At 47.9% G+C, this 26068-nt stretch overlaps 1 protein-coding gene across 1 annotated transcript in view; it reads left to right on the top strand.

Annotated features, from left to right (window-relative positions):
- Window positions 1-26068, top strand: part of CTCF (CCCTC-binding factor) — a 713286-nt gene that overhangs the window by 406100 nt on the left and 281118 nt on the right. Inside the window, exon 9 of the mRNA XM_086945216.1 lies at window positions 2643-2825. Within this exon, the coding sequence (XP_086801342.1) occupies window positions 2643-2825 (183 nt within the window). The remainder of the gene's footprint in view (window positions 1-2642; window positions 2826-26068) is intronic.

Here is a 26068-nt window from a genome sequence, read left to right as displayed (position 1 = left end):
TGGAAAGGACCGCAAAGGTTCACTCCACAAGACCCTCTAATCTAGAAGGAGCGTTACTATTTTCAAGAAATGTTCCACAATTAAGTATAAAAGTCCAAAAGAAAATCCTCTAAGTGTCTGCTGTCAAATTCTTTTCTTTATTTTGCATCCAGTCAAATAATCCATGTCCGCCAACTTGAAAAACAGTTAATACTTTTCACAGCCGTTAATGCTTTTCACAACCAACGCGTTTCGTCCCCATCCGGAACATCATCAGGTGATACCATCCGCACCTTTGGATCTATTTACGTGTAATTTATAATGTACATTTTTTTGGGATGCTAAAGGTTGGATTTTTATTTTCTACTCTTTACATTACAGCCCTGATGAGGCCTTCTGGATATCCCTGACTGAATACTGTATTCCTTACAAGCAACTCCTAACCCTTCAATAAGTGCCTCTTTCAAAACCTCATAGTTGTCTGCATCCTCTTCCCTTACTGCCAGGAGTTTATCTCTATCTTTGTCTGCAGAGGAAAGCCACAGGATATCTGTCCACTGCTTCTGGGCGACCATCTAGACTGAACAGGCCCTCCCGTTAGCAGTAATCCACTTGTGGATATCATCCCAAGTTTTGAAAAGGGGCACTATCCTCCGAAGATTCCTAGAGTCAATTTGTTTCTCCCTGAGTGTAGTTTCTTTAGTGCTGCCACCATTGGGGTGAAACCCCCAAATACTTCCTCTCTTTAACCACTTCTAGGGCATCACTTTCAAGGGCCAACCACTCCTTCTTCAGCATGAGTATGGCTTTCTCAAGCTTGAGCAAACTGTACCCTCTAGCTAGGATGGCCTTATCTAAATTAGAATCAGTGGATCCAGCAATGATACTGAGGAAAGGGAGGATGAGGAAGACCTCTTTCTAGGAATCCTGTGAAGCAACCCAGGGGAAGTGAGAGAGGGCCTACTGTCATGAACCCTTCCAGTACCATCAGTACCCCCCTCCACAGGTGTAAAGTCCTCCAGGTTCCTCCTGAACATGTTCATTGATGGGGCCAGTGGCACTGTGTACCTATTGCTCGTCATGTTCACCTCCCTCACCAAGGCCTTCCTCCTTCAGTGACGACTCAGAATTCTGGATGTGATCTTGCAGTTGTAATTCCAACAGAAAAGACCTATTGGGATTTCTACCTGTCTTAAGTGCTCTAGCTTTGCATAGCGTCCGGAGTTGATTGATCCTAAGGGCATTGTACCTACACTCACTCCTTAGTCTGGCTAGATTCCCCAGTAGTGGACTTGATGCTAGTCTAGTGTACTCTACTCCAGCAATCAAAACTTTCATATGTTTGGAGAAAGGGCTATGCTAGACCATTGACACCTACCTAAACGTTTAGCGAAATAAATCGTACCTATAAGTATTGTGTAATTACCAAGGGTAGTAGTGTTTTTTTATTGAAACCTTACTTATGACAAAGTGGTTTAGCAATTAAAGTCTTTATCCCAATCGCTGTACCACCAATGTAGGCTGACTCAGTCAGTATATAGTGTCCACCTATAGTGAGGCACTGAGTTCAGGCAACCCATGGAGATAGTGGTTAAGTCTCCGAAAGCCAAAAATCAATAAATTAAACTATTAACCCCTTGAGCGCTGATGACGGAACCACTCCGTCATCAGCTGCGGTGGCGCTGTGCTGATGACGGAGCGGTTCCGTCATGGCCCGCCCGCCTCTCATGCGCGGTGCGAATTCCGCGCCTGCGCTGAGCGTTCTATTGAGCGGGCGGGGCCATGACGAAACCGCTCCGTCATAAGCACAGCGCAACCGACGCTGGTGACGGAGCGGTTCCGTCACCAGCATGCGCCCGCCGCTCTTCCGCCCCGCCCCCTTAGCACTGCGGCGGAATAGCCGCCGCAGTGAAGGGGTTAAAAAAAAGTCTCTGAAAGCCAAAGCTCTCAAAAGATAGCTATGGAGAGCAACTAAGGCTTATCCAGTGGGGTGTAAAGCAGTTGCATGTACCACTTTGTTGGTCAGTAAGCTTTTCACACAAAGAACCACACCAGGTGAGTAGAAAAATACTTTATATTTATTACTACAGTCCTATCTTGGTATTTCTCCTACCCTGAGATCTCAATTACACACAAAGAATACTTAGAAAACCGGTAAGTAGCTTAGAAAAATACATAGAGCCCAACCAGGGAGGACCAAACCGTATACCAAATTAGTGGGTTGCGAGGTGAGTTGCAAAAACGGGTCTAGTATCCAAGGTTGGAGGACCCCATGGGGAAGCAAGGAACTACTCAAGGTGAGTAGCCAGTAGCCACTTCCTTCCAGTGGTCTTAATGAATAACATGATGTTAATAACCTAGATCAGGCATGTGCGACCCATTTCAAGTTCATGTGTTTAGAGCTAATTTTTAAGCCATTGTTGCTAGAGGATTCACATATTTACATCCTAAAGTTAAGTTGGAGTGCTGCTTAGGGTATAAGTTGCTCATCTGTGTTAAGACCACTAACCAAATGCTTCAATTTTTAGTTTTGTGTATCGTGTTTATTTGAACTGAGACTGATGTGATTTAGTACTGCTCCCCTCTCAAGCGTTTTACCTTTATTAGCCTAAATATATGTGTAAATAGGTGCCCCAATTTTTAAAGGTCTCATTCTGTTTTAGGAGCGCCATATGATCATGCATAAACGAACACACACTGGAGAAAAGCCCTACGCCTGTAGCCATTGTGACAAAACTTTCCGGCAGAAGCAGCTCCTCGATATGCACTTCAAACGCTATCATGACCCTAACTTCGTTCCAGCTGCTTTTGTGTGTTCAAAATGTGGAAAAACATTTACACGGAGGGTAAGTCATTTATTTTCTTCGCTTGTGATCTTGTGTCTGTGCTTTTTCTTTTTAGGTCAAAGCCATATTGTGATATGCAGAAAGCTTACCTAGGAATGCATTACACCCATAGCTTACCACTGGCTTTGTTTGTGCCATTCACATGTGCTTGTTTTCTATTGGCTGACTTTGTTTGTTATAGCCATCCTGAATGTCTTTGCCCATTCGTTGAGTATATCCTCCATGAGTATGCATGTGTTATAGTTGTCTTCCTTGGTGATACTGTCCCTCCTCCCCCTACTTGTTTTGCTGTCTTTTCCCTGCTTATGCCAGGAACAGACCATGGGATGGTCTCAGTCTTTCTGCTCACATGTTGTGCCCTTTACGCTGGAGAGTGATGGGAGGTTGTTTGGATACTACTTCGGTACGGGCATGGGCTGAGATTAAGTATTAATTGTTTTAAGTTGTAATGTGATTGATGGGCACAAACATACATTTAAAAAGATCTTTGAAAAGAATTACAAATGGTCCGCTTTACTCGCTTAAGGTATTTTAGTTCATTTATATGTTTTTTCTTGTACAAATTATCAAGAATTGTGGAAACAGGTTGTTGCCATGGAGAATACTAAGAATAAATCCACCCACCTGAATATATGTAGATTCCAATGATCTACCACATCCCATCCTAAAACAATAGTTTACATCCAGACTGTTTAATTTACTTTTTCAGTTTTCTGTAGGGTATGGTAGCACATTGATTCGTAGCTTTTAACACTAATGCTAGGATTTAAGTCAGTCATTGAGACTATAAAGGGAAAACTGTAAATAGTTGGGTGAGAGAAGGTTTATGATGTGCCCTATCTGTAACTGGAAAATCTGTGAGTTACAGACTGCCCTTTTTTTCGTCAAATCAATTTCCAGTGATCTGTATACAGCAGTTTCTACTTCATATATTTTCATAGAATGGAAGAAATGTATCACAGTGAGGCATCAGTTATATGACAAAATACTCAATCCATTCAGAGTCTCTCTTCAGCATCTGTGGCTCTTGTTAGTATGAAGTTCCGAGCTAAGCTAAAAACTCACCTCTTTTCTAGATAATCCTGATCTGCCAGCACTGTTTTCCCGGTCTTATGTTTTTCTCACTGTCAGCGCGGGGACACGCCGGTGCGCGTAACTCAGCGCTCTACAAATGCCCCTATTATTATTATTGTCAAAGCCCATCAGTCTCTCTTTGCCAGTGTTTCTTGTTTGCCGTTAATGGCTTGTGAATTATTCTTAAATTGAGCTGACCTTGGCATAGTAGAGAACGGCCATCTTGAAAGTTTATGTTCGAGGCATGTGGGCTGCTGAATTCATATCTGTGCATAGATCGCCGCCTAGTGTTGGGTCCGGATGATTGCACATTGTTGTCCTGGAAGAGTCTTCGAAGTATCACGAGATAGGTGGCTCCTCCCCCGGACTACAGTGCGCATGGGCATCCTCTCCATCCTCAGATTGTTTTTTTCTGCCATTGGGTTCGGATGTACCTTCCTTTACTCAAGTTCGGAAACATTCTAAAGGCCAAAAGGCCTTCGGGGCGTCGGTATTGTTTCGATCGGTGCCGAAATCTTGTTCCAGGTATTCTTAAGCAGGAGGTCGAAGAGAGCCGCGTGGCTTTTTCGACAACGGTGACGATCGTCGATGGAACGGAGCCCGTTCAAACGATGCCCCCTTGTAACTCCAAATATCCGCACATCGATGTACACCCGGTGTGCAACAAGTGCTTATCACCGGAGCACGATGAAGACAGCTGTCTAGCTTGTGCTTGATTCAGGTCAAAGAAGATGCTTAGACTCCGACGTGCAGCAAGGCAAACTATGTCGAAGCCAGCGCCCGACCCGGTGAATATCTTCGACGCAGAAGATGATGAGGTCGTCGAAACTGAGGATCCAGAACAAATGTCGGATCCCAGCTCAGAGCATGACTCCACCTATTATGAAGACGACGAGGAGAAAGTCGAGGATGAAAACGTCGTCGAGGTAAGGGCCGACGTATCCCCCCATCGAAGCAGTCGATGACGACTCAAGCGATGAACCAGGCCCAGCAGGGCCCGAAACAGACACTCAGACTTCCAAGGGCTCAGGTCGAGGCATCGCCAGAAGGCCTTAGCCAAGATCTTCAGGAACATTCTATTGCCCCGCGTCAAGGCCCGGCTAAGAATCCATCACATGAGCCATCGGTCCAGTTGCTAAAAACGGAACCGAAAGCCCTCGAGTCAAAATCGAAACCGAAACTACTGAAATCTGTCTTCGGGTCGAAGAGCTCCAGCACATCGGAGTCGACGAACAAAAAAGGTGTTGACGACCCTGCGGGGTCGAAGGTGAAGAGTGTCGAGCCAAAGATCGGTGCGCTAAAGTCCACCATCAAATCCAAGCACGTCGAGCCGACGAAGTCGACGCCGACGGACAGCGACACAAACAAAGGACTCGAGTCTCGGAAGCTTCTCAATCCGAAGCATCTGGTCAACAGACCCCAGCTCGTCAAAGGCCTCGAGTCGAAATCCAAAAGCGCCTCGAAGGAACACGTCGAGCCGAAACAAAAAAGCGTGCCTCCGACGCCACAAGCGCCAAAGTCAACGCCAGGACATAAAGTTACTGGCGACAAGGCTAAATCGGTCGGGGCTCCATCGACGCCGGCCCCAAAAAAGGTCGGTCTGTCTAAAGACAATGTGCCGCCAATAAAATTCAGTCTGCCCCCAACTGCGCATCTTAAGGCGCTCGATCCATAGACTGGGGTCGACACAACAAAGAAGATGTTGTTGGGGAAAAGGACACATCCTATGGAGGAGGTTGTTTTGTATCCGGAGCCCTCGTATGATGACCAGTCAAAGCTTCATATCGACTTAGAATCTGGCAGACTGACTATCTATCAAAGAAAGATAAGGTCAGAACATCCTCTGGAATCATACAAAATCCCACTCAAGAAAAAGAGGGATTCTTCTACGTCACCGGTCCTTTTTGAAACTATAAGGTACCATGGCCAGGACACTTCTTTATACTCTCCAACACACACTGCTGAGGATATGGGGTATGACAATGAGGAACAATATCATTACCCTGTGGACACAAATCAGGATGACCAGACTCAGGCCTGGACAGATCCTACTGACCAAGGGGAGTCACAGACTATTCCGGATACTCCCTCTTATCCTGTTAAAACTTCCCCAACGGAAGATACGGCTGCGTTCAACGCGTTGATTGAAAGGGCAGCGCTAAATCATGATGTGGACATGCACGCTGACCCAGTTGAGGAGGACTTCCTATTCGACACTTTCTCCACCTCGGAGAAATCTGTTAAGACTTTGCCCATGCTAAAAGGTGTCCTTAAACACGCTGGGGACATTTTCAAAGAAACTACTAGAGCAAGGGTTATCGACCCCAGGATTGAACGGAAGTACAGACGGGCGCCTGTGGACCCTACTTATATTAGGGGACAGTTGCCATTGGACTCGCTAGTGGTCTCACTCGTAAGCGGGCCAATTCGCAAACTACGGGTGATGCTCCTCCTCCAGACAAGGAATCGAAAGTATTGGAGGCTTCAGGGAAGAGGGTGGCTGCTCAAGCAGCTAATATCTGGAGAATTTCCAATACACAGGCCCTATTAGCCAAATACGATAGGGCGCATTATGACACTTTAGAGCAACAGCTTCAATATTTGCCTGAGGCCTACAAAAAAAGTGCAGAAATGCTCATCCAAGAAGGGAAGCTCATAACAAACGCATCCATCAAATGCGCCCTAGACGCAGCAGACACTGCAGCCAGGGCCATCAACACAAGCGTCATGCTCAGGAGACATGCTTGGTTGCGAATCTCTGGATTCAAACCTGAAATAAAGACCACATTACTAAATCAGCCTGTGAACCCTGATTTATTATTGGGCCCTGACGTGGACACAATCTTAGAAAAGATTAAAAAAAACACAGACAGCCAAGTCTATGGGTGCCCTGCAGTCCAGGGGTGGTTCCTTTCGTCGCTCCAGTAACAGAGGAGCCACGCGAGGCCAAGCATCACAACAAAGTACATACAATATAGGAATCACGCAGACCACCTATACTAAAAACAATAGAGGTGGTTACCGTGGAAACAGCAGCAAAGGCAGAGGACGAGGGAACAACACCACCAGGTCCTCCGCCAATAATAAACAGTGACGTCTTATCACTGCCCCCGGACCATGTACCACCGGTCAGGGGAGATTACAACAGTTCCTGCCAGTCTGGGAGACCATCACAACAGACCGGTGGGTGAGGCAACTTATTCAGTACGGCTATTGTCTAGAGCTCACTTCCGCTCCACCCAACATACCCCCAAGACACTGTCCTATGTCCGCAGAGCACATAGACTTATTGCAGCAGGAAGTTATCAGCATGCTGCAAAAGGGGGCCATAGAACTCGTCCCCGTACAAGAACAATGCAAAGGGGTATACTCGCTGTACTTCTTAATACCCAAAAAAGACGGGTCTCTCAGGCCAATACTGGACCTCAGGCCCCTGAACCAATACATCTTGTCAGAACATTTTCACATGCTCACCTTACAACAGGTTCTGCCATTGCTCAGTCAGGGAGACTTCCTGGCAACGCTAGACCTAAAGGACGCATACTTCCACATACCGATACATCCTGCACACAGGTAGTATCTCAGGTTTACCTTACAAAAATCAACATTACCAGTTCAAGGTCCTGCCTTTCGGGGTGACAACAGCCCCCAGGGCGTTTACCAAGTGCCTAGCGACAGTAGCTGCGCACCTACGGAGAAACCATATTCACGTCTACCCCTATCTGGACGACTTGCTTATCCAAGCAAAGTCAGACCAGCAATGCGCCAGCCACATGTCTCGCACTATTCACCTCCTCCACAGCCTCGGATTCTCATTAAACTACCCAACCCGCCCACGTACAACAGTACCTGGGGGCAACTATAGACACTCTGGTAGCAAGGGCACAGCCAAACTCAGCAAGAATCAACAGCATTCAATTACTGATTCAAAAATTCAGACCCCAAGACTCTCCCAGCGAGGTTGTTTATGCAGTTGATAGGCATGATGGCCTCCTGCATATTCATAGTCCCTCACGCGAGACTACACATGCGTCCGCTTCAGGAGTGCTTAGCACGGCAGTGGAACCAGGCTCAAGGACAATTAAAAGACCTAGTGTTGGTGACCGGTCGAGCATATCGCTCTCTGCATTGGTGGAACCCACAAAACCTTTGCAGGGGTCGACATTTCCAGGAGCCTGTGCCACAGATAGTACTAACAACGGACGCATCTCTCCTGGGCTGGGGAGTGTGAGAAGTTGGCCTGATATATAGTGCTCACTATTCTAGTGATCACTTTGTATCATACCAAATGACCCTTATTGATGATTGGTTGTAAGTCAACCTTATAGACCAGCTGTCCTAGTAGCATGGACAAGAGCAGTCTTTAGGCTAAACTCTAGAGAGCGTGTTAAGCCAGCTGTTATACCATCACATATACCCCTTGAACACCAAGTGAAAGGACACCACACAAGTTGTTATGAAAATAAAAGGATATTTATTTATAACAAGTCTACCCTGATCTCTTTGAGTCAGGGAGCTACGCACACAACAAAACTCTTAAGAAAATACTTTGTCGCACAATTTACACAAATGCCCGAGGGGCACGAAAAACCATATACACTAAAAGTGGAATGCGAAATACTAGCATGTAAGTAACAAGATCCAGAAGCTTAAGGGTGGCTAGGACTACACTACGGAACCCTAAGGTTAGGAGCAGGAGGCCTAGGGAGATCGGGTGCAGAGTGTGCACTCTCACGCGGGATGCGGGACAAAGTCTATGGAGGCTAGTATTCACAAAGTTACTGTTATCGGACGAATCCGACTAGATAGACTGAAAACGACAAAGGATCTGGACACTTAGATAGTGAACCTACGTTGGAGCACCGAAATGCTCAGGTTACCTAGCCCAGGGGCTGCGGCTGCATAGGGTTCAAAAGACGTCGGGAATCCTCGTTGAAGTCTATGGAGCCTGAAAGAAGAAGTTGCTGGCAGGCGACCAGTGAAGATGTCCGGAGTGATCCAAGCCTGGATCGAAGATGGAGACGACCTGAAAGCAGAGGGGACTCAGTTCTTAATCACTAGCCAGTGATTAGGTGGTCACCAGTATGGCACCGGATGAAGTCACCTCGACCAGGTGAGTGGGCGACGCTGGACTCTGCTGTCCCTCGGACCAAGCGGCGTTGTCGGCGACCAGGCTGGAGGTACGAGCTGTCCCACGAAGGTGTCTGCTGTCGGCGATGCTGGACCCAGGATTGGGGCAACAAACCTTGGCAAAGTAAAGCCCACGCGGTGGAGTCAAGATGGCGTCTGGAGTGGCCCAGGAGGGTCCAGGGTGCTCCTCTCTTGGAAGGGAGCAAGGGCCAGTCTGGAGCAACCAGACCAGCGATGTAATCGTCGTGGTTCGTCGTCAGGAGGGCCACTAGCCAGCAGGCAAGTGACGGACAACGCGGTGAGCAGCAAAGAGCAGAAGAGCCCCACGCAGATCTCGTGGATGCTGGGGGGCTGGACTTCGGTGCTGGAGCTGCTCAGGGTCAGGGCTTCTCAATCCCCAAAGCACTCACTCGAGGATCCCTCGGCGGTCGTGCTGGTTAAGCGTCGTGCAGTTTTGAAGATGGCCGGTCCCTTCAGGTCTCGTCACACCCACGAATCTCAGCTGGGCTGATGATGCAGGTAGAGGTCAGAGATGCCAGGGAATCCGGGTCTGGTCGAGCTGGGCAGCCTTGATCCGGAGGATGGACTTACAGCAAACCGCAATGCTTAGATGGTGCCTACGGATGCAGGGTGGCTACTCCTTAGCCACAAGGGAGAGTCTTTGGAAATAGTCAAGAGTCCTTTTGTGGAAAGTAGTCAAGATTCAGAATTATCTAATTTGGGAAGGGGGCCTGCTCCTACATTTATTCTAAAAAAAAAAGGGGCAGGCACGTGTCTAGGTCCTGCCCATGGGTGGGACCAGGAGGGGGGTAGTTACACACCTCTCCCTTGTCCGGACTTTCCCCAGCTCAGGGGCTGGTGTGCCCCTGGAACTGGTTCAAACCGGCAGATGCATAGTGAGCACCGGGGTGCCACTTGCAGTCACCTTCCTCTCAGCCCTGCCTACCTGGGATACACAAAACCCTGTCTGGGATGGTGCTAGCACCGCCCCTGACAGGAAACCCTTTGTCCAAGCTCTCCTCGCTGGAAGGACTCCCAGCAGCAGGAGGTCAGACTTGTGTCTGTGGTGGCAGCATCCATTTTGTGATGCTGAGGCTCGAGTTAACTTTAACCGGGGTTCGCGGTTACATACATGTCGTGTCCCTCTAGAAGGGTGGAATGCTAACCCCGTCGCCAGAATTGGCGAGGGGTTAGTATTCCAATTCGTATGACACCTTACTCGACATGTTTTGATAAAGCGATACCAAAGATAGCAAATAACCGCGAGGATTATAATGCACTTAAGAGTATATGGTATGTGTTATCATGGAACAGCTATTAGGACTTGGTTCCGCAAGCTGCAGACGGGCTCAGCTCATGCCAGAGCACCATCTCACATAATTCCAAGCACTCTGCCTTCAGGATTGTTAAGGCCTGCCATAGGAGTGACTGATAGGCATACATGTGTCCATTTTAGGGTTAGATATAGGGATACTATATCTAAAGCAAAGGGTGTTTACACCACCTTGCCCCAGCTGTCCTGCAGCCAGTTGTGTCAGATTTGGATGGCCAGCCAGGGGTGGCATAATACATGCTGCAGCCCCTGGTAGGCCCTGGGTACACCTATGCCCTGGATACCTAAGGTATACTGTACATGGACTGATAAGGTGGCCCAGTACCAATTGGTAAGTGCACCTAAGGTACATGTGTGTCAATTTAGAGAGAGAGCAGTAGGCCTGGGGCCCTGAATAGCAGGGTCCCAGGTCAACTAAGTTGAAAAACCAGCAAAACACCAGGCAAAAAGTTGGGGGTAACCATAGTCAGATATCCACCTTCCTACAGGGAGCGCATGTCCTCCATTACACAGTGCAGGGGCTATGGACGACACAGCAAAGAAAGATGCATATCAACCTGTTGGAACTGATGGCAATCTTCATGGCAAGCGTTCAAAGTGCATTTGTGCAACAAAGTCGTGTTGATCCGGACGGACAACATGACTGCCATGTACTACATACAGAAGGAGGGAGGGACACGCTCTCCGCAGCTGTCACACCTAGCGCAAAGCATGTGGAAGTGGGTCATTCAAAGGAACATATTCCTCATGGCGGAACACCTCCCAGGCAAATGCAACCAGATGGCGGATCTGCTCAGCAGACACAGCTACCAGATGCACGAATGGGAGATACATCCCTCAGTTCTGCACCCGTACTTCCAGCAGTGGGGTCACCCAAAGATAGACCTGTTCGCCACAAAGGAAAATGCAAAATGCCAAAACTTTGCCGCCAGGTTTCCACATCCGCAGTCTCAGGGCAATGGGATATGGATGAACTGGTCAGGCAAGTTTGCGTACGCTTTTCCCCCAGCCCCGCTCATACCACTAGTGGCACGCAAACTGCGACAACAATCCATGACACTCATCCTAGTTGCTTCAACGTGGGCGAGGCAACCATGGTATACCACGTTCCTAGAACTTTCCGTGGTGCCTCATCAAAGGCTGCGTCTAACTCCCAGTCTTTTAACGCAGAGCCGTGGAGACATTCAGCACCCAGATCCGCAACAGTTGAACCTTGTGATCTGGCTCCTGAGGTCATAGAGTTTGGTTACCTCAACCTGCCTCCTGACTGTATGGATATTATCAAGGAGGCGAGAAGACCTACAACCAGAGCATGCTATGCGGCAAAGTGGAAGCGGTTTGTCATCTATTGTACCAATAACAACATAAATCCGCTAGATGTATCCACTCAAATCATCAATTGTTACCTGCTACATTTGCATAGATGCAATCTAGCCTACAGCTCCATACGCATACATTTGGCTCCGATGGTAGCTTATCTTCAGAACAGGCAACACCTTTCACTCTTCAGAGTTCCTGCTATCAAAGCTTTTATGGAGGGGCTCAAACGAGTGATTCCTCCAAGACACCCACCTTCACCTGTCTGGAACCTCAATGTGGTTCTAACCAGACTAATGGGCCCACCTTTCGAACCTCTACACTCGTGTGAGATTCAATTCCTAACGTGGAAGGTGGCTTTCTTAGTGGCGATTACATCACTTAGGAGAGTTAGTGAGCTACAGGCCCTAACTATTCAGGAACCATTCATACAAATTCATGCAAATAGGGTGGTGCTGCGTACAAACCCTAAATTTATGCTGAAGGTAGTCTCCCAGTTTATCCAGTATTATGGGTGTCTTTCATAGATTCACATGCCTGAATCATTCCCTGTCGTCAAGACAGGAGTCTCCGGTACATAGAAAAGTAATGTCCTATAGACATACATAGAGAAAAGTAGGCCTAAGGGCCTTCCCTTGGTAGCCTATCTATGTCCTTTTGTAAAAAAGACCTAACTCCAGAAAGTAGCCAATCCGCTACCACCTCCATCTAGAACCTTCTTGTCAGGAGCCTCAGTCTCTCAGATTTTCTACAGCAAGTTGTGCTAGGGAGTCTCCACCTGAGTTCTTCTCAGGTTTCCTAGTTTAATCTCTTTTCTTCTCAGAAATTGGATATTTCCTTCATAAATACACCATGGCTGATCAACAGAAGAAGGGTCTCTTCAGAGCTTGCTCTTCTTGTGGTAAGAAGAGGCTCCACGTCGATGATGAGCATGAAACCTGCTTATACTGTCTTTATCCAGACCATTCTCTTAAAGAGTGTAGAATTTGTAGAACATTCTCTACAAAAACACTAAAAGACAGAGAAGGCTGGCTGCTCCTCTGGTTGAACAGGCTGAAAACCAGAGACGACCTGTAGTCTTCAGAGGACGGTGAGATAGCTTCAGTTTCATCTAAATTATCCTTGAAGAAGCCAAGGGTTGCTTCCCCTAGCCCTACAGACGTTCCTCCTAAAAAGACTGTCAAAAAGTCTTCTGAGGCAAGATCTACAACGTCTGACAAGGAGGTTCCTGTCTTCAGGAAGCCTGCGCCGTCGTCAACGACGATTTCGTCGACGCTTACCTCAGCGCTGAAGAAGACTGTGTCTACAGTCTGTTTCTACATCGACGACGGTGTCGTCAGCATTCTCATCGGCGACGACTACTCCATCGTCGACGGCGGGTTAGCCTGTGTCTTCGATTATCCTCATTGCAAAGCCCTCGACGAAGTCCCGTCGACGACGACATCAACGTCGACGCCATCGACTATGACACCCTCGTCGACCGGCGTGCCGTTGTCGAAGACACCGAGGGTGAAGACATAGTCGACGAGCACACCAGCAACGACTGCCGTCGACGAGGATACCGTCGACGAAAACACCATCGACGACGACGAAGACATCGTCTGCAAGCGCACCATCAACGACGGAACTGTCAACTAACGTACCGTCGACGAAAACATCATCGACGACGATTGACACTCAGTCGACGATGACTCCATCGTCGACGCTATGGAAACAATCGGACTTGATTTCTCCGTTGTCAGCTGCCAGTCAGCCACCTACCAAAAAGAGCACGAAACAACCAATAACCCCTGACTTAACGTCTCCAAGTAGGGTGCAAAAGTTACCCCCGTCACTTCTATTGCAGGACGAGGAATCAGACGAAGACCAGTACGGACAGGCCACCAGTCCTTCAGATCTCATAGTAAAGTGCCAAAGTACCGATGAAGATGGCGATGACGTGGTTTATAAAGAAGAGACTGAACATTCGCATGTCCAGACGGAGGTCACACCTATGGTATGCCTTCCGATGTCTATAGTTTCAGACTTACGGTTCTTGATCCAAGACTACAAACAGCGCTTTCCTGAACCAACCACTGCCCCATCGATGGAAGCAAATCCAGCTACATTTTACAAAAGGACATAGATAGGCTACTAAGGCAAGGCCCTTAGGCCTACTTTTCTCTATGTATGTCTATAGGACATTACTTTTCTATGTACCGGAGACTCCTGTCTCGACGACGGGGCATGATTCAGGCATGTGAATCTATGAAAGACACCAATACTGGATAACTGCAGTTACAGGTAAGTAACACATTTCTTCACATCAATCAGACCATCGAACTGCCAGTGTTCTTCCCAAATCCAGAATCAGTGGCAGAAAGAGCTTTACATACCCTGGATGTTAAAAGAGCTCTCCTGTACTATATAGACAGAACTAAACCTTTCAGAAAGACTAAGCAACTATTTGTTGCCTTTTCACCACAGCACAAAGGCAACCACATTTCCAAATCAGGTATAGCCAGATGGATTGTTAAGTGCATTCAAATGTGTTATCAAAAAGCTAAACGCACGTTAACAGTTCCCCCAAGAGCGCATTCCACACGCAAGTTAGGGGCATCCATGGCTTTCCTAGGAAACATTCCTCTAGAAGACATATGTAAAGCAGCCACATGGACTACCATACATACATTTACCAAACACTACTGCGTAGATGTACACTCCAAACAGCAAGCAGCTGTAGGACAGGCTGTACTCAGGACTTTTTTTCAGGCTGCTGCAGCTGGCACGGGCAACCACCGCTAGGGGGGAGACTGCTATACATTCTATGCACAGATATGAATTCAGCAGCCCACATGCCTCGAACGGAATATGCTACTTACCAGTATGCATCTGTTCTTGGCATGTAGGGCTGCTGACATTCATATCGCCCTCCCTCCTCCCCGGTGCCTGTCGCAGAAGTAGCACCCAGAATTATTCTTAGCATGGACATCACTTACTGTATCATACTCCATCCCTGCCACAATGGCGAAAAACAATCTGAGGATGCCCATGCGCACTGTAGTCCGGGGGAGGAGCCACCTGTCTCGTGATACTTCGAAGACTCTTCCAGGACAACAATGTGCAATCATCCGGACCCAACACTAGGCGGCGATCTAATCACAGATATGAGTGTCAGCAGCCCTACATGCCAAGAACAGATGCATACTGGTAAGTAGCATATTCCTTTTTCATGCTTCTATGATGGCTCTCACATTGTATCCCTCACGTTGTGTCTTCTAATCTGCTGGCTAACTGGAAGGCTTTGTGAAAGCTTGCTGCATCACTCAAAAAGGCAGCTGTCTTGGAAATATAAAAAAGTCAGTGTTTGCACATTTCTAGTGGTGGTGGGGGGGGGGTGACCCTTCTAGCCCTAGAGGAGAGTGACAGGATGAGGGATCCCACCATGAAGGAGGCCGAAATCAGGAAGTTTTGTGTGACCCCAGAGAAATGCAAAAACAAGTCAATGAGATAGTTCCTTTTCTGGGGCTCATTCGACCCCATGTAGTTTGGAATCAGTAGTCTGATCCTCAAGATCACAAGGGATCTGAGTGATCAGATCATGTAGCCCTCACACACCCAGTAGAGTGTCATGCTTCATCATAGGGCGCTCCTCGTCAAGCCGGTGCTGCAATGCCCGACTGGCCTGGGGGCTTTTTGTTGGAGATCTTTTTGATCTATAGACACCGCAAGAAGCATGCCTGTAAAGGTGGTGAAGAAAAGTGTGGTTAAAAGAGTCTAAGGGAGCCTAGGAATTTTTATTAGTGATGGTCCCTTGACACGGTAAAAACATAAGTGCTATATTGGAGTCACTTTGGGCCTTAACTCCTTCGCTGCTAGGCCTTTCCCCCCTTGTGCTAAGCCTTTTTTTGGCTATTTGGGGTAGTTCGTGCTTAGGCCCCTTTAACTTTTTGAGCACATAAGGTATCCACACCAAATTTGCGTCCTTTTTTTTCAACATCATGGGGATTCTAAAGGTACGCAGGGTCTGTGGATTCCCTTGGAGGGAACCCAGAAATGAACCAAAATACAACAAAATTGGTTTATTTTTTGGGGGGAAAATGGGAAAAAAGGTCTCAAGATGAAAGCTTCTGTTTTTTCCCCTGCATCTTTCCGGCTTTCAGGGACAATCATACTTTTGTCCGAAAACCAACATTTTTACACAGTTTTGGAATTTTTCTGGGACATAGCCTATTTTTGTTATTTTTTGTGCTTTTAACCTCCTTCCAGTTAATGGTAGAAATGGGTATGAAAACAATAATGGATCCTGGAAAGCTATACATTTCTGAAAAGTATACAACATTCTGAATTCAGCAAGGGGTCATTTGTATAGATCCTTCAAGTTTTCTTTATAGAAACAAACAGTTGAATATAAGAAAAATTGAAAATTAGTTGAAAAGACACAGCCATTTCTGTCAACGTTTTCACCTGAAACTTCTTCTAATTATGACAGCTATTTGAAAGCAATATACCGTTACATCCTCTGGACCTTTCTAGTTGTGGCAATATATAGGACTTGTAGGTTCACAAAGAACCCGACCAACCCAGAGCCAATAACTGAGCAGCGTCTTGCAATGTTTTTTTTATTATGTACCAGGTATATAGCAATTATTCTGGGAAAATTTTTACATAGAAAAATCAGTATGAAAGACGTCTATGTATTTCTGAAATGGGAATAAAATATAAAGTTTTAAAACAGTAGATCTTTTCGCATTTCCGAAATTGGGAGCACCCATACTAGCATGAGAATTATAGGTAGTTTTTCAAAATGACTTCTTTTTTACACATTGGCTTTCATTTGGAAGGCAGAAATGCATCGAAAGTCAATAGGTAATAACAGTTGCACTACAATTCTGTGTTCCCCTAAGTCTCCTGATAAAAATGGTACCTCACTTGTGTAGATAGGCCTAGTGCCCCCAAAAGGAAACAGCGCAAATCACAATGTGGACACACCACATTTTCATATTGAAAAATTACCCTTTTTTTGCAAAGTGCCTAGCTGTAGTTTTTTAACCCTGGCTCTGCCGGCACCTAGGGAAACCTAGCAAACCTATACATTTTTGAAAACTAGACACCCAGGGGAATCCAGGATGGGGTCACTTTACTGGCTCCCACCAGGTTCTGTTACCCAGAATCCCTTGCAAACCTAAATCATTTGTAAAAAAAAAAAACACGTTTTCATCACATTTCTGTGGTGGAAAGTTCTGGAATCTGCGTGGATCCACAAAGTTCCATCCACCCCGCATTTCCCAAAGTCTTTCGAGAAAAACTGTACCTCACTTGTGTGGGTAGGCCTAGTGTCCGCAAGAGGAAACCGCGCAAAATGCAACAAGGACATACCACATTTTCACAGTGAAAAATTACTCTTTTATTTTTTGCAAAGTGCTTAGCTGTACGTTTTATAACCCTAACTCTGCCGACACCTAGGGAAACCTAGCAAACCTATACATTTTTGAAAACTAGACACCCAGGGGAATGGAGGATGGGGTGACTTGCTGGCTCTCACCAGGTTATGTTACCCAGAATCCCTTGCAAACCTAAAATATTTACAAAAAAACACATTTTCATCACATTTCTGTGATGGAAAGTTCTGGAATCTGCGTGGATCCACAAAATTCCTTCCCCCCGCGGTTTCCAACTAAGTCTTTTGAGAAAAATGGTACCTTACTTGTCTGGGTGGGTCAAGTACCTGCGACAGACAAGGGCCCAAAACCTATAGAGGCAACATCAAAATTACCTATCACAAACCAACCTGTTTTGCAAAGGGGGTCCCATGACCTTTTGGCCCGGGGCTCGGCGGCAACTCAGGGAAACCTGCCAATCCCTCACATTTCTGAAAACTAGACAGGCGAAGAATTCCAAGGAGGAATGGCTTGCGTGGATCCCCCAATGTTTTATTACCCAGAATCCCCTGAAATTAAGCTGAAAAAAATCACCTTTTTCTCACATTTTTGTGTGGGCAAGTTGTGGCATCACGTGGCTGACACAAATGTCCTACCTCCCAGCATTCCCCTAGGTCTCCTGATAAAAATGGTGCCTCACTCGTGTGGGAGGCCCAAGTACCCCCAATAGGCAAGGGCCCAAAACATATTGAGGCGACATCAAAATTGCCTATCACAAAACGACCTGGTTTTGCAAGGGGGGTTCCCATGACTTTTTGGCCCGAGGCTCGGTGGCCACCTGCGGAAACCTACGAAAACTGCACATTTCTGAAAAGTATACACCAGGGGGATTCCAGGGATGTATGGCTTGCTTGGATCCCCCAATGTTTACTTAACCAGAATCCCCTGCAAACCTGAAATTTAGCTGAAAAAAATCACTTTTTTCAAACATTTTTGTGTGAGAAAGTTGTGCCATCGACAGGCAGACACAAATTTCCTACCAGCCAGCGTTCACCCAGGTCTCCCGATAAAAATGGTTCCCTACTCGTGTGGGAGGCCCAAGTACCTGCGACAGGCAAGGCCCCAAAACATATTGAGGTGGCATCAAAATTGTCAATCACTAAACGACCAGGTTTTGCAAGGGGGTCCCAGGGTTTTTTGGCCCGGGGCTCGGAGGACACCTAGGGAAATCTACCAAACCCACACATTTCTTAAAACAAGACACCCGGGGGATTCCAGGAAGGTATGGCTTGCTTGGATCCCCCAATGTTTTCTTACCCAGAATCCCCTGCAAACCTGAAATTTAGCTGAAAAAATGACTTTTTTTCACAAATTTTTGTGTGGGAAAGTTGTGGCATCACTGGGGGGCTGACACAAATTTCCTACCACCCAGCGTTCCCCCAGGTCTCCCAATAGAAATGGTGCCTCACTCGTGTAGGAGGCCCAAGTACCCGCGACAGGCAAGGGCCCAAAACCTTTTGTGATAGGCAATTTTAATGTCGCCTCAATATGCTGGGTGGTAGGAAATTTGTGTCAGCCCTTGCCTGTCGCGGGTCCTTGACCCACCCACGCGAGTGAGGTACCTTTTCTTTTAAGATACTTGGAAAAAGGCAGAGGGGGTAGGAAATATGTTATTACTGTCTGCAGCGTGAACATTTTGGCACAATAATTAAAGAAAAAATGTGACAGACACAATTTGAGCAAGAAAGCAAAAGACACACAATTGATGGACGGAATGCAGAACAAATCAAAACATTCACCATGTCACCCCAGTTTAGGCCTGGCCATCTGCAAATCAGTCTTGACCCTGTGCCTCATGGGAAGTCCAGCCCGAGCTGCCAAGCCATGTCTTTCCTGGACCGGAATCAAGCATCCTAGGACCGGTTTCTGGCTATCAGCCGTCATCAGCCAGGATAGCTTGACTCCAGTGGCATAGTGAGCACGGGACCCACGGCTCGGCATACCCTTCCCACAAAGGGCAAACAGCAAAACACACAAGATGATGGACGGAATGTTGCACTTTGGCAAATCATTCACCCCCAGTCACAGATCTGGGTTTAATCCATCGTTATTGTGCTCACCACGCCACCCCAGTTCAGACATTGCCATATGCAAATGAGTCTAGACCCTGTGCCTCATGGGAACAGCCCAGCCCGAACTGCCAAACCATGTCTTCCCTGGACCGGAACCAAGCATCCTAGGACTGGTTTCAGGCTAGCAGCCGTCATCAGCCTGGATCGCTTGACTCCAGTGGCATAGTGAGCACGGGACCCACGTCTGGGCATACCCGTCCCACATTGGGCAAACAGCAAAACACACAAGATGATGGACGGTCACAGCCAGGGTGATCTTGTGGCAACACCAAAGTATTATCAACCGAATGCAGCATCCGAATCAAGAGTAAATACAGATCACGGCTCATAATCGCAGGAAATATGGCCGTTGCTATCAAGGGACTGTCAGACCAATATGAAGCCATGGATGGCTTCCTTATCAAGCCCATCAAAAAAGTAAAACCCAAAAACTTCTTCTTCTGATGGCTACATCTGCCAGTGGATTACTCACCTTGTGATTCCTCACCTTGTGAATATCCCCTGCGTCAGCAACATTCGGAAAATTCTTTCGTAGCTTGTCACGTGGATGACGTCACAGAAGCACAGCATCGCGCGCGGCTCCGCTGACGTCACTGAATCCATAATAGGACTCCGTCGGCGTGATGACATCCGTTCCCTTTTTTCCCAGTCATCAACGCTAACTGTTTTTCTTGGGATCAACAGTAGCTCGCGTGTTTACTTTGTTACTGTTACTTGTTTCGAGTTAAAACCTGTGGGGCATGCGGGAAGTTGATGTCGATCACGGATCCGCACGAGGACTGCGTTTGGTGCCTTTCATCTGACCACGACATCCAAGGATGCTCCAGCTGTAATAAAATGAATCTGAAGGCTCTGCGAGAGAGAGAGGCGAAGCTGCTCGTGGCGAAAATGAAGGAGAAGAAGGTATGAGACCTTTGAGATCCCGCTCAAGGTCGGCTTAGAGGTCGACTTTGGGACATGCTTCTCGATCTAAGAAGAAGCACAAGAAGAAGCATGGGTCGCGGCGTCACTCTGGAAGAGAGTTGGATCCGAAGTCGAAATCTCCGAGGCATCGGAAGGACTATGTCTCTCCTTCTCCTGCTCCATCGAATCCGGAGTCGCAAGGTGAGCCTTCTCCGAAGGCTTCTCTGGAGCATTCCCCGGCGCCAGCTTAAAATCCTTCTCCGGCGCTGTCGCATTTTCCATCTCGAGATGAGGTTGAAGCTCCATTGCCTGAAGGGTCTTAGATGCCGATTGATCCGCCCTCGGTTCTGTTTGTTCCGACTCCGATTGTTCCACGTCAGGAGCAGCGTATGGGTCCATACCCACCCTTTCCAGGCCCGGTACAAGACCCGACACGTTATTTGAATGCGATGTAGGGCGTCTTCTCAAGAGCCATGTACCCCTCTGGAGCACCATCTGGTCCCATGGGTCCAATGGCCTATAATCTGGGTGTTCTGCAGGCTTATGCACAGGCACCGTTTATGCCTTTTCTGCCAGCGGTGCCTTCCTGGAATTTCCCGGCGCCGAGTTCGACGCCAATACCATCTTCTCCGGCTCCGATTCCGTCTCGGCCTCGTACCTTCTAGACTGTACCTCCGGATCCGAGCACAAAGACTGCGCTGGCTCCATCGGAGTCGGTTGCGACTCCATCGACGCTGATCCAGAGGATGAGGTCTAGGTGGGAGGTTCAAAGACTATTGGAGGAGCAAAGGTATTGAGCAGAGGAGATGGAGGAGGAAGAATTGCAAGAGTCTGAAGACTTGTTTGAAGAGCTTAAAGAGGCAAGTGGCCTGAATTATCTCCGGAGTGGGAGCTTTCTTCGACTCCTGATGTCCCATCAAAGGATATTGTACCGTATCACACGGTCATTAAAAAAGCTGCTGAACTCTTGGACTTGAATTTGCCTACTGCAGAGTTTAAATCTAATATCTTAACAGAGATTCTTCATTCTCCTTCTTCGGTTGTGGAGCCAATGCTGCCTTTTAACGAGGCTATTACTAGGCCGGTTTTGGAGGTGTGGCGTAAGCCCTTTTCTTCTCCTGCGGTATCAAAGACTGTAGCAAGAAGGTATAGGGTGGCTCCTGGGGATCCTGACTTTTTGTCTTCACATCAATCTCCTGAGAGTCTGGTAGTCCAGGCAGCCTGCTCCAAGAAATGTACCGGTGCCTACCCTCGGGTACCAAGTGATAGGGAGTCAAAGAAATTGGACCAATCAGCAAAAAAGGTTTTCTCACCTGCCAGCAAGGCTTTAAAATCTATGACTGCGACATGCCTTCTGGGGCGTTATATTCACGCTCTTATGGACTCCGCGAAGCAGTTGGTTCTAAAGATACCTGTAGAGGATAGGCAGAACTTCAGTGAGTTTCTAGCAGATCTGCAGGCTGCCGCTGTCCAGGTGATCCAGAGCGGTTTGGATACAGTGGACTCTGTGACAAGGGTCTTGGGTTCATCTGTTGCCACTAGGAGGGTTGCTTGGCTGAAATCTTCTGAGTTTTCTCCTGATGTGCAGGCGACTTTGATAGATCTTCCATTTGATGGATCGGGTCTGCTTGGCAAGAAGGCAGACGTGCCCTTGGAAAGGTTCAAAGACAGTAAGGCGACAACTAGGTCTCTAGGCCTACAAACCAGGGGATCTTCAAATAAGAGATTCAGAGGATTTGGAAGGTCTTCCTTTCGCTCTTACAAACAGCCGCAGCAGCAGTAGCAGAATTCCCTGTACAAATCCTACAGGGGCAGAAACCGGACCTGTGGTCGAGGTCGTCATGCCTCCTCTACCTCCTCCTCCTCCTCCTTCCTCTTCCCACCCACCTCCTGCCACCGCAAAGCAGCCCTAGATCCACCATTCTGGATCATGTTGGTCCTGTGGAGGGTCGGCTTACTTATTTTCTGCAAGATTGGGAATCGGTCACATCAGACCTTTGAGTTCTCAATCTTGTAGAAAATGGGCATGCTCTTCACTTTCGGGAATTTCCCCCAAATTATCCTCCTTGCCAAGGATTTTGCACGGAGGACCACCAGCTTCTCCTGCAGGAGGAAGTCCTGGCGTTATGGAGAAGAGGTGGTCCGGAGCAGGAAAGTGGTCAGGGATGCTACCCCCGGTATTTCCTGCTCCCCAAAAAGGATGGCAGACTTCGTCCAATCCTGGACCTCAGGATCTTGAACCTTTTTCTGAAGCAGGAGAAGTTGAAGATGCTCACCCTTGCACAGGTTCTTCAAGCGCTGCAGCAAGAGGACTGGATGGTGCTGATCGACTTGCAGGATGCGTATTTCCACATTCCAATCCTGAAGTCGCACAGGAAGTATCTCCGTTTTACGGTAGGATCGCACCATTACCAGTTTGCGGTTCTTCCGTTTGGTCTTACTACTGCACTTCGAGTCTTCACCAAGGTAGCCCATCTCATGAGGTCGGGGATTCCAGTTTTCCCCTATCTGGACGACTGGCTGATCAAAGTGGAGTCGCCAGAGAAGGTGCTTCATCATCTGCAGATTAAGACTCCGTTGTTGTACAGGTTGGGTTTCTCGATAAACATGCCCTCATCTCACCTGGTGCCCTCTCAGTGCAACCTGTTCATAGGTGCGGTACAGGATACCACTGTGTCGGGCATTTCCTCCTCCTCAAAAGCTTCTCGACATACAGGAAATGATTCCTTTATTTTACAATGGAGCGGTTGTTCCAGTCCTGAAGGTCCTTCGTCTGCTTGGTCTGATGACTTCCTGTATTCTGTTGGTCGATCATGCATGCTGGCACATGAGGGCACTCCAGTGGTGTCTCCGCAGGCAATGGTATCAACACAACGGAGATCTCAGGGAGTCAGTGAGAATCTCCAGAGAAGCTGCGGCGGATCCATCCTGGTGGAGCGTGGAAGGCAATCTGTCTCAAGGAAAGCCCTTTCATCTGCCTCCATCGGTGGCCACAGTGATAACGGATGCATCCTCTCTGGGGTGGGGTGGGGTGCTCATCTGGGGGATCTGGAGATCAAGCGTCTTTGATCTCCAGAGGAAAGGTTGCTTCACATCAACCTTTTAGAGTTGCGGGTGATACGTTTGGCGCTCAAGGCCTTTCTCCCTTCCCTTCGCGGTCAGTCGGTTCAAGTCCTAACGGACAATACTACTGCGATGTGGTATGTCAACAAACAGGGAGGAGTGGGATCGCATTGCCTTTGCCGAGAGGTTCTGCGTCTCTGGTCCTGGGTTCAGGATCATCAGATTTGTCTGATGGCATATCTGGCCGGAGTTCTGAACGTGCGTGCAGACAGTCTGTCGGCAGTCCTCAGCCGACCACAAGTGGAGGCTTCATCCAGAGGTAGTTCGTCACGTCTTTCGGACGTGGGGAATTCCTCAGGTGGACCTGTTTGCTACTCAGGAGAACGCTCACTGCCCGTTATTCTGCAGTCTCCAGTATCCGATGCAGGGAGCTTTGGGGGCCGTGTTTCAGTTGAGTTGGGGTTCACAATTCCTTTATGCATTTCCTCCCATACCCTTGATTCCTCGTGTTCTGAGGAAGATTCGCCAAGACCGGGCCCAAGTCATATTGATAGCCGCGGATTGGCCATGAAGGGTGTGGTACAAAGATCTTTTTCACCTCTCCTCGTGCCCTCTGCTCCGTCTCCCTCTCAGGGCAGACCTCCTCTCGCAGTCGCAGGGGCAGGTTCTACACCCCCACCTCAAGAGCTTACACCTTCATGCCTGGAGATGAAACTGGACAACCTGAATTCTTTTTCTCTCCCGCCTGACGTGGTGGATGTTATTTTATCAGCCAGATGTCACTCCACCAAATCCACCTATTCTTATAGGTGGTCCAAGTTTGTCTCATGGTGTGGAAAGAAGTCCATTGACCCCTTGAAGGCGCGCTTGTCCGACATTCGTCAGTTTGCACTCTCTTTGGCTCAGCAAGGATTTGCTATAGCGACAGTGAAAGGTTACCTTTCGGCCTTGTCGGCATTTCTTTGCCTGTGGGACCAGCCGTCCTTATTTAAGTCACCTATTGTTTTAAGGTTCCTAAAGGGTCTTACAAATAAATTTCCTCCCACTCCTTTTATTGTGCCTCAATGGGACTTGAATCTTGTCCTTGCTTTCTTAATGGGTTCACCTTTCGAGCCTTTGCACAGGTGTCCCTTGAGGTTGTTATCTTTTAAAACGGTCTTTCTGATTGCGATTACCTCGGCAAGGAGGGTAAGTGAGCTTCAAGCTCTAAGTTCAAAACCCCTGTTCTTGACAATTCATGCTGAAAGAATGGTACTCAGGACCAGGGCTGCTTTTCTGCCTAAGGTGGTAACTCCCTTCCATCTGGGGCAGTCCATTACCCTCCCTACCTTCTGTCCTCCCTCTCACCCTTCCAAGGAGGAGAGACTTCACCGTCTGGACCCTAAGAGGGCGGTGAGCTTTTACCTTGACAGAACCAGAGTTTCGAATTGATGACCAACTCTTCGTGGATTTCATTGGCTGCAGGAAAGGCAGAGCGGTGCACAAGCGCACGCTGTCTAGATGGATTGTCTTGTGTATAAAGATATACTACTCCCTGGCCGGTAAGGAACCTCCAGATGGTTTGAGAGCTCATTCTACTAGGGCAAAGTCCTCTAGATCTGCCTTGTCTAGAGGTGTTCCTGTGGAGGACAATTGCAGGGTGGCAACTTGGGCCTCCCTCCACACTTTCACAAAGCATTATTGTTTAGATGCAGAGGTAAGGAGGGACGGACACTTTGCTTGTTCCTTCCTTCAGGACTTCTTGGTATAGAAGGGTGGACACCCTCCTCCGGGAGAGGGACTGCTGTGGGAATCTATTCACAAGGTGAGGAATCCACTGGCAGATGTATCCATCAGAAGAACAAGTTACTTACCTTCGGTAACGCTTTTTCTGGTGTATACAGTATCTGCCTGAGGATTCCTCACTGGCCCACCCACCTCCCCGTTGTCCACCCTTGTATACCTACAATAACAGTAATATTTACAATTGCTTTTGTGCATGTTGTTTTTAACCCCTTAAGCGCTGCCGTCGGCCAATGGCCGACGGCAGCGCTACCTCCCCAGTGCTGCTGTCGGCCATTGGCCGACTGCATTCCACCCGCGATCGAAAACGGCCGCACCGCGGCGGGAATTACCGCTGCGGTAAACAGGTTAAGGCAATGTCTTGTTTCTTTTTCCTCTACTGCATTGTCTTCACACTGTGTGTGTTATCTTGATTATTTTGTACTGTGTACACTGAATATATATACTTTTGTCGGTCCTTCCGTCCGTGTGCCTCGAGGGCACGGAAAAAAGGGCGCGGAACTGATGTCATCACGCCGACGGAGTCCTATTATGGATTAAGTGACGTCAGCGGAGCCGTGCGCGATGCCGTGCTTCTGTGACGTCGTCCACGTCGGCTTGATGAGCTACGAAAGAATTTTCCGAATGTTGCTGACGCAGGGGATATTCACAAGGTGAGGAATCACAAGGTGAGGAATCCACAGGCAGATACTGTATCCACCAGAAAAAGCCTTACCGAAGGTAAGTAACTTGTTCATCTCTTCCAGATTTGTGGGAGCCCAGCGAGTAGCTCTAGAGTGGGGCTTAAGTCTGGCACTGTTGTCCCTCAAAAACTGTTCAGCATACAAATTAGTCTGCTCAACAATCTCAGTCAAAAATACATCATCCATAAAAACCTGAAAAAACTGTATAGGCCAAAAAAAATCACAATCCACTCTACATCCTGCATCCACACTAAAGGCAGGCAACACCGGCTGCACCATGTTTGCATCAAAACAGAGTCCAGCTCTTCCAGTAGGAAGCCTTGCAGCCTCAGTCTGCAATACCGATGTCTCTTGCTGCACCATCGGCACATTAGTGTCCTCCTCTAAAACAGGCACTTCATCCGCACTGAGAGTAGCTTCATCGTCCGATGATTCCATGTGGAGAGAGAACTCACTGCCCTAATCT

Source organism: Lissotriton vulgaris, chromosome 12, assembly GCF_964263255.1.
Source record: "Lissotriton vulgaris chromosome 12, aLisVul1.2, whole genome shotgun sequence".
NCBI classification, from domain to species: Eukaryota; Metazoa; Chordata; class Amphibia; order Caudata; family Salamandridae; genus Lissotriton; species Lissotriton vulgaris.
The sequence above is the reverse complement of the archived record's forward strand: the minus strand, read 5'-3'. Positions and strand labels throughout refer to the sequence as shown.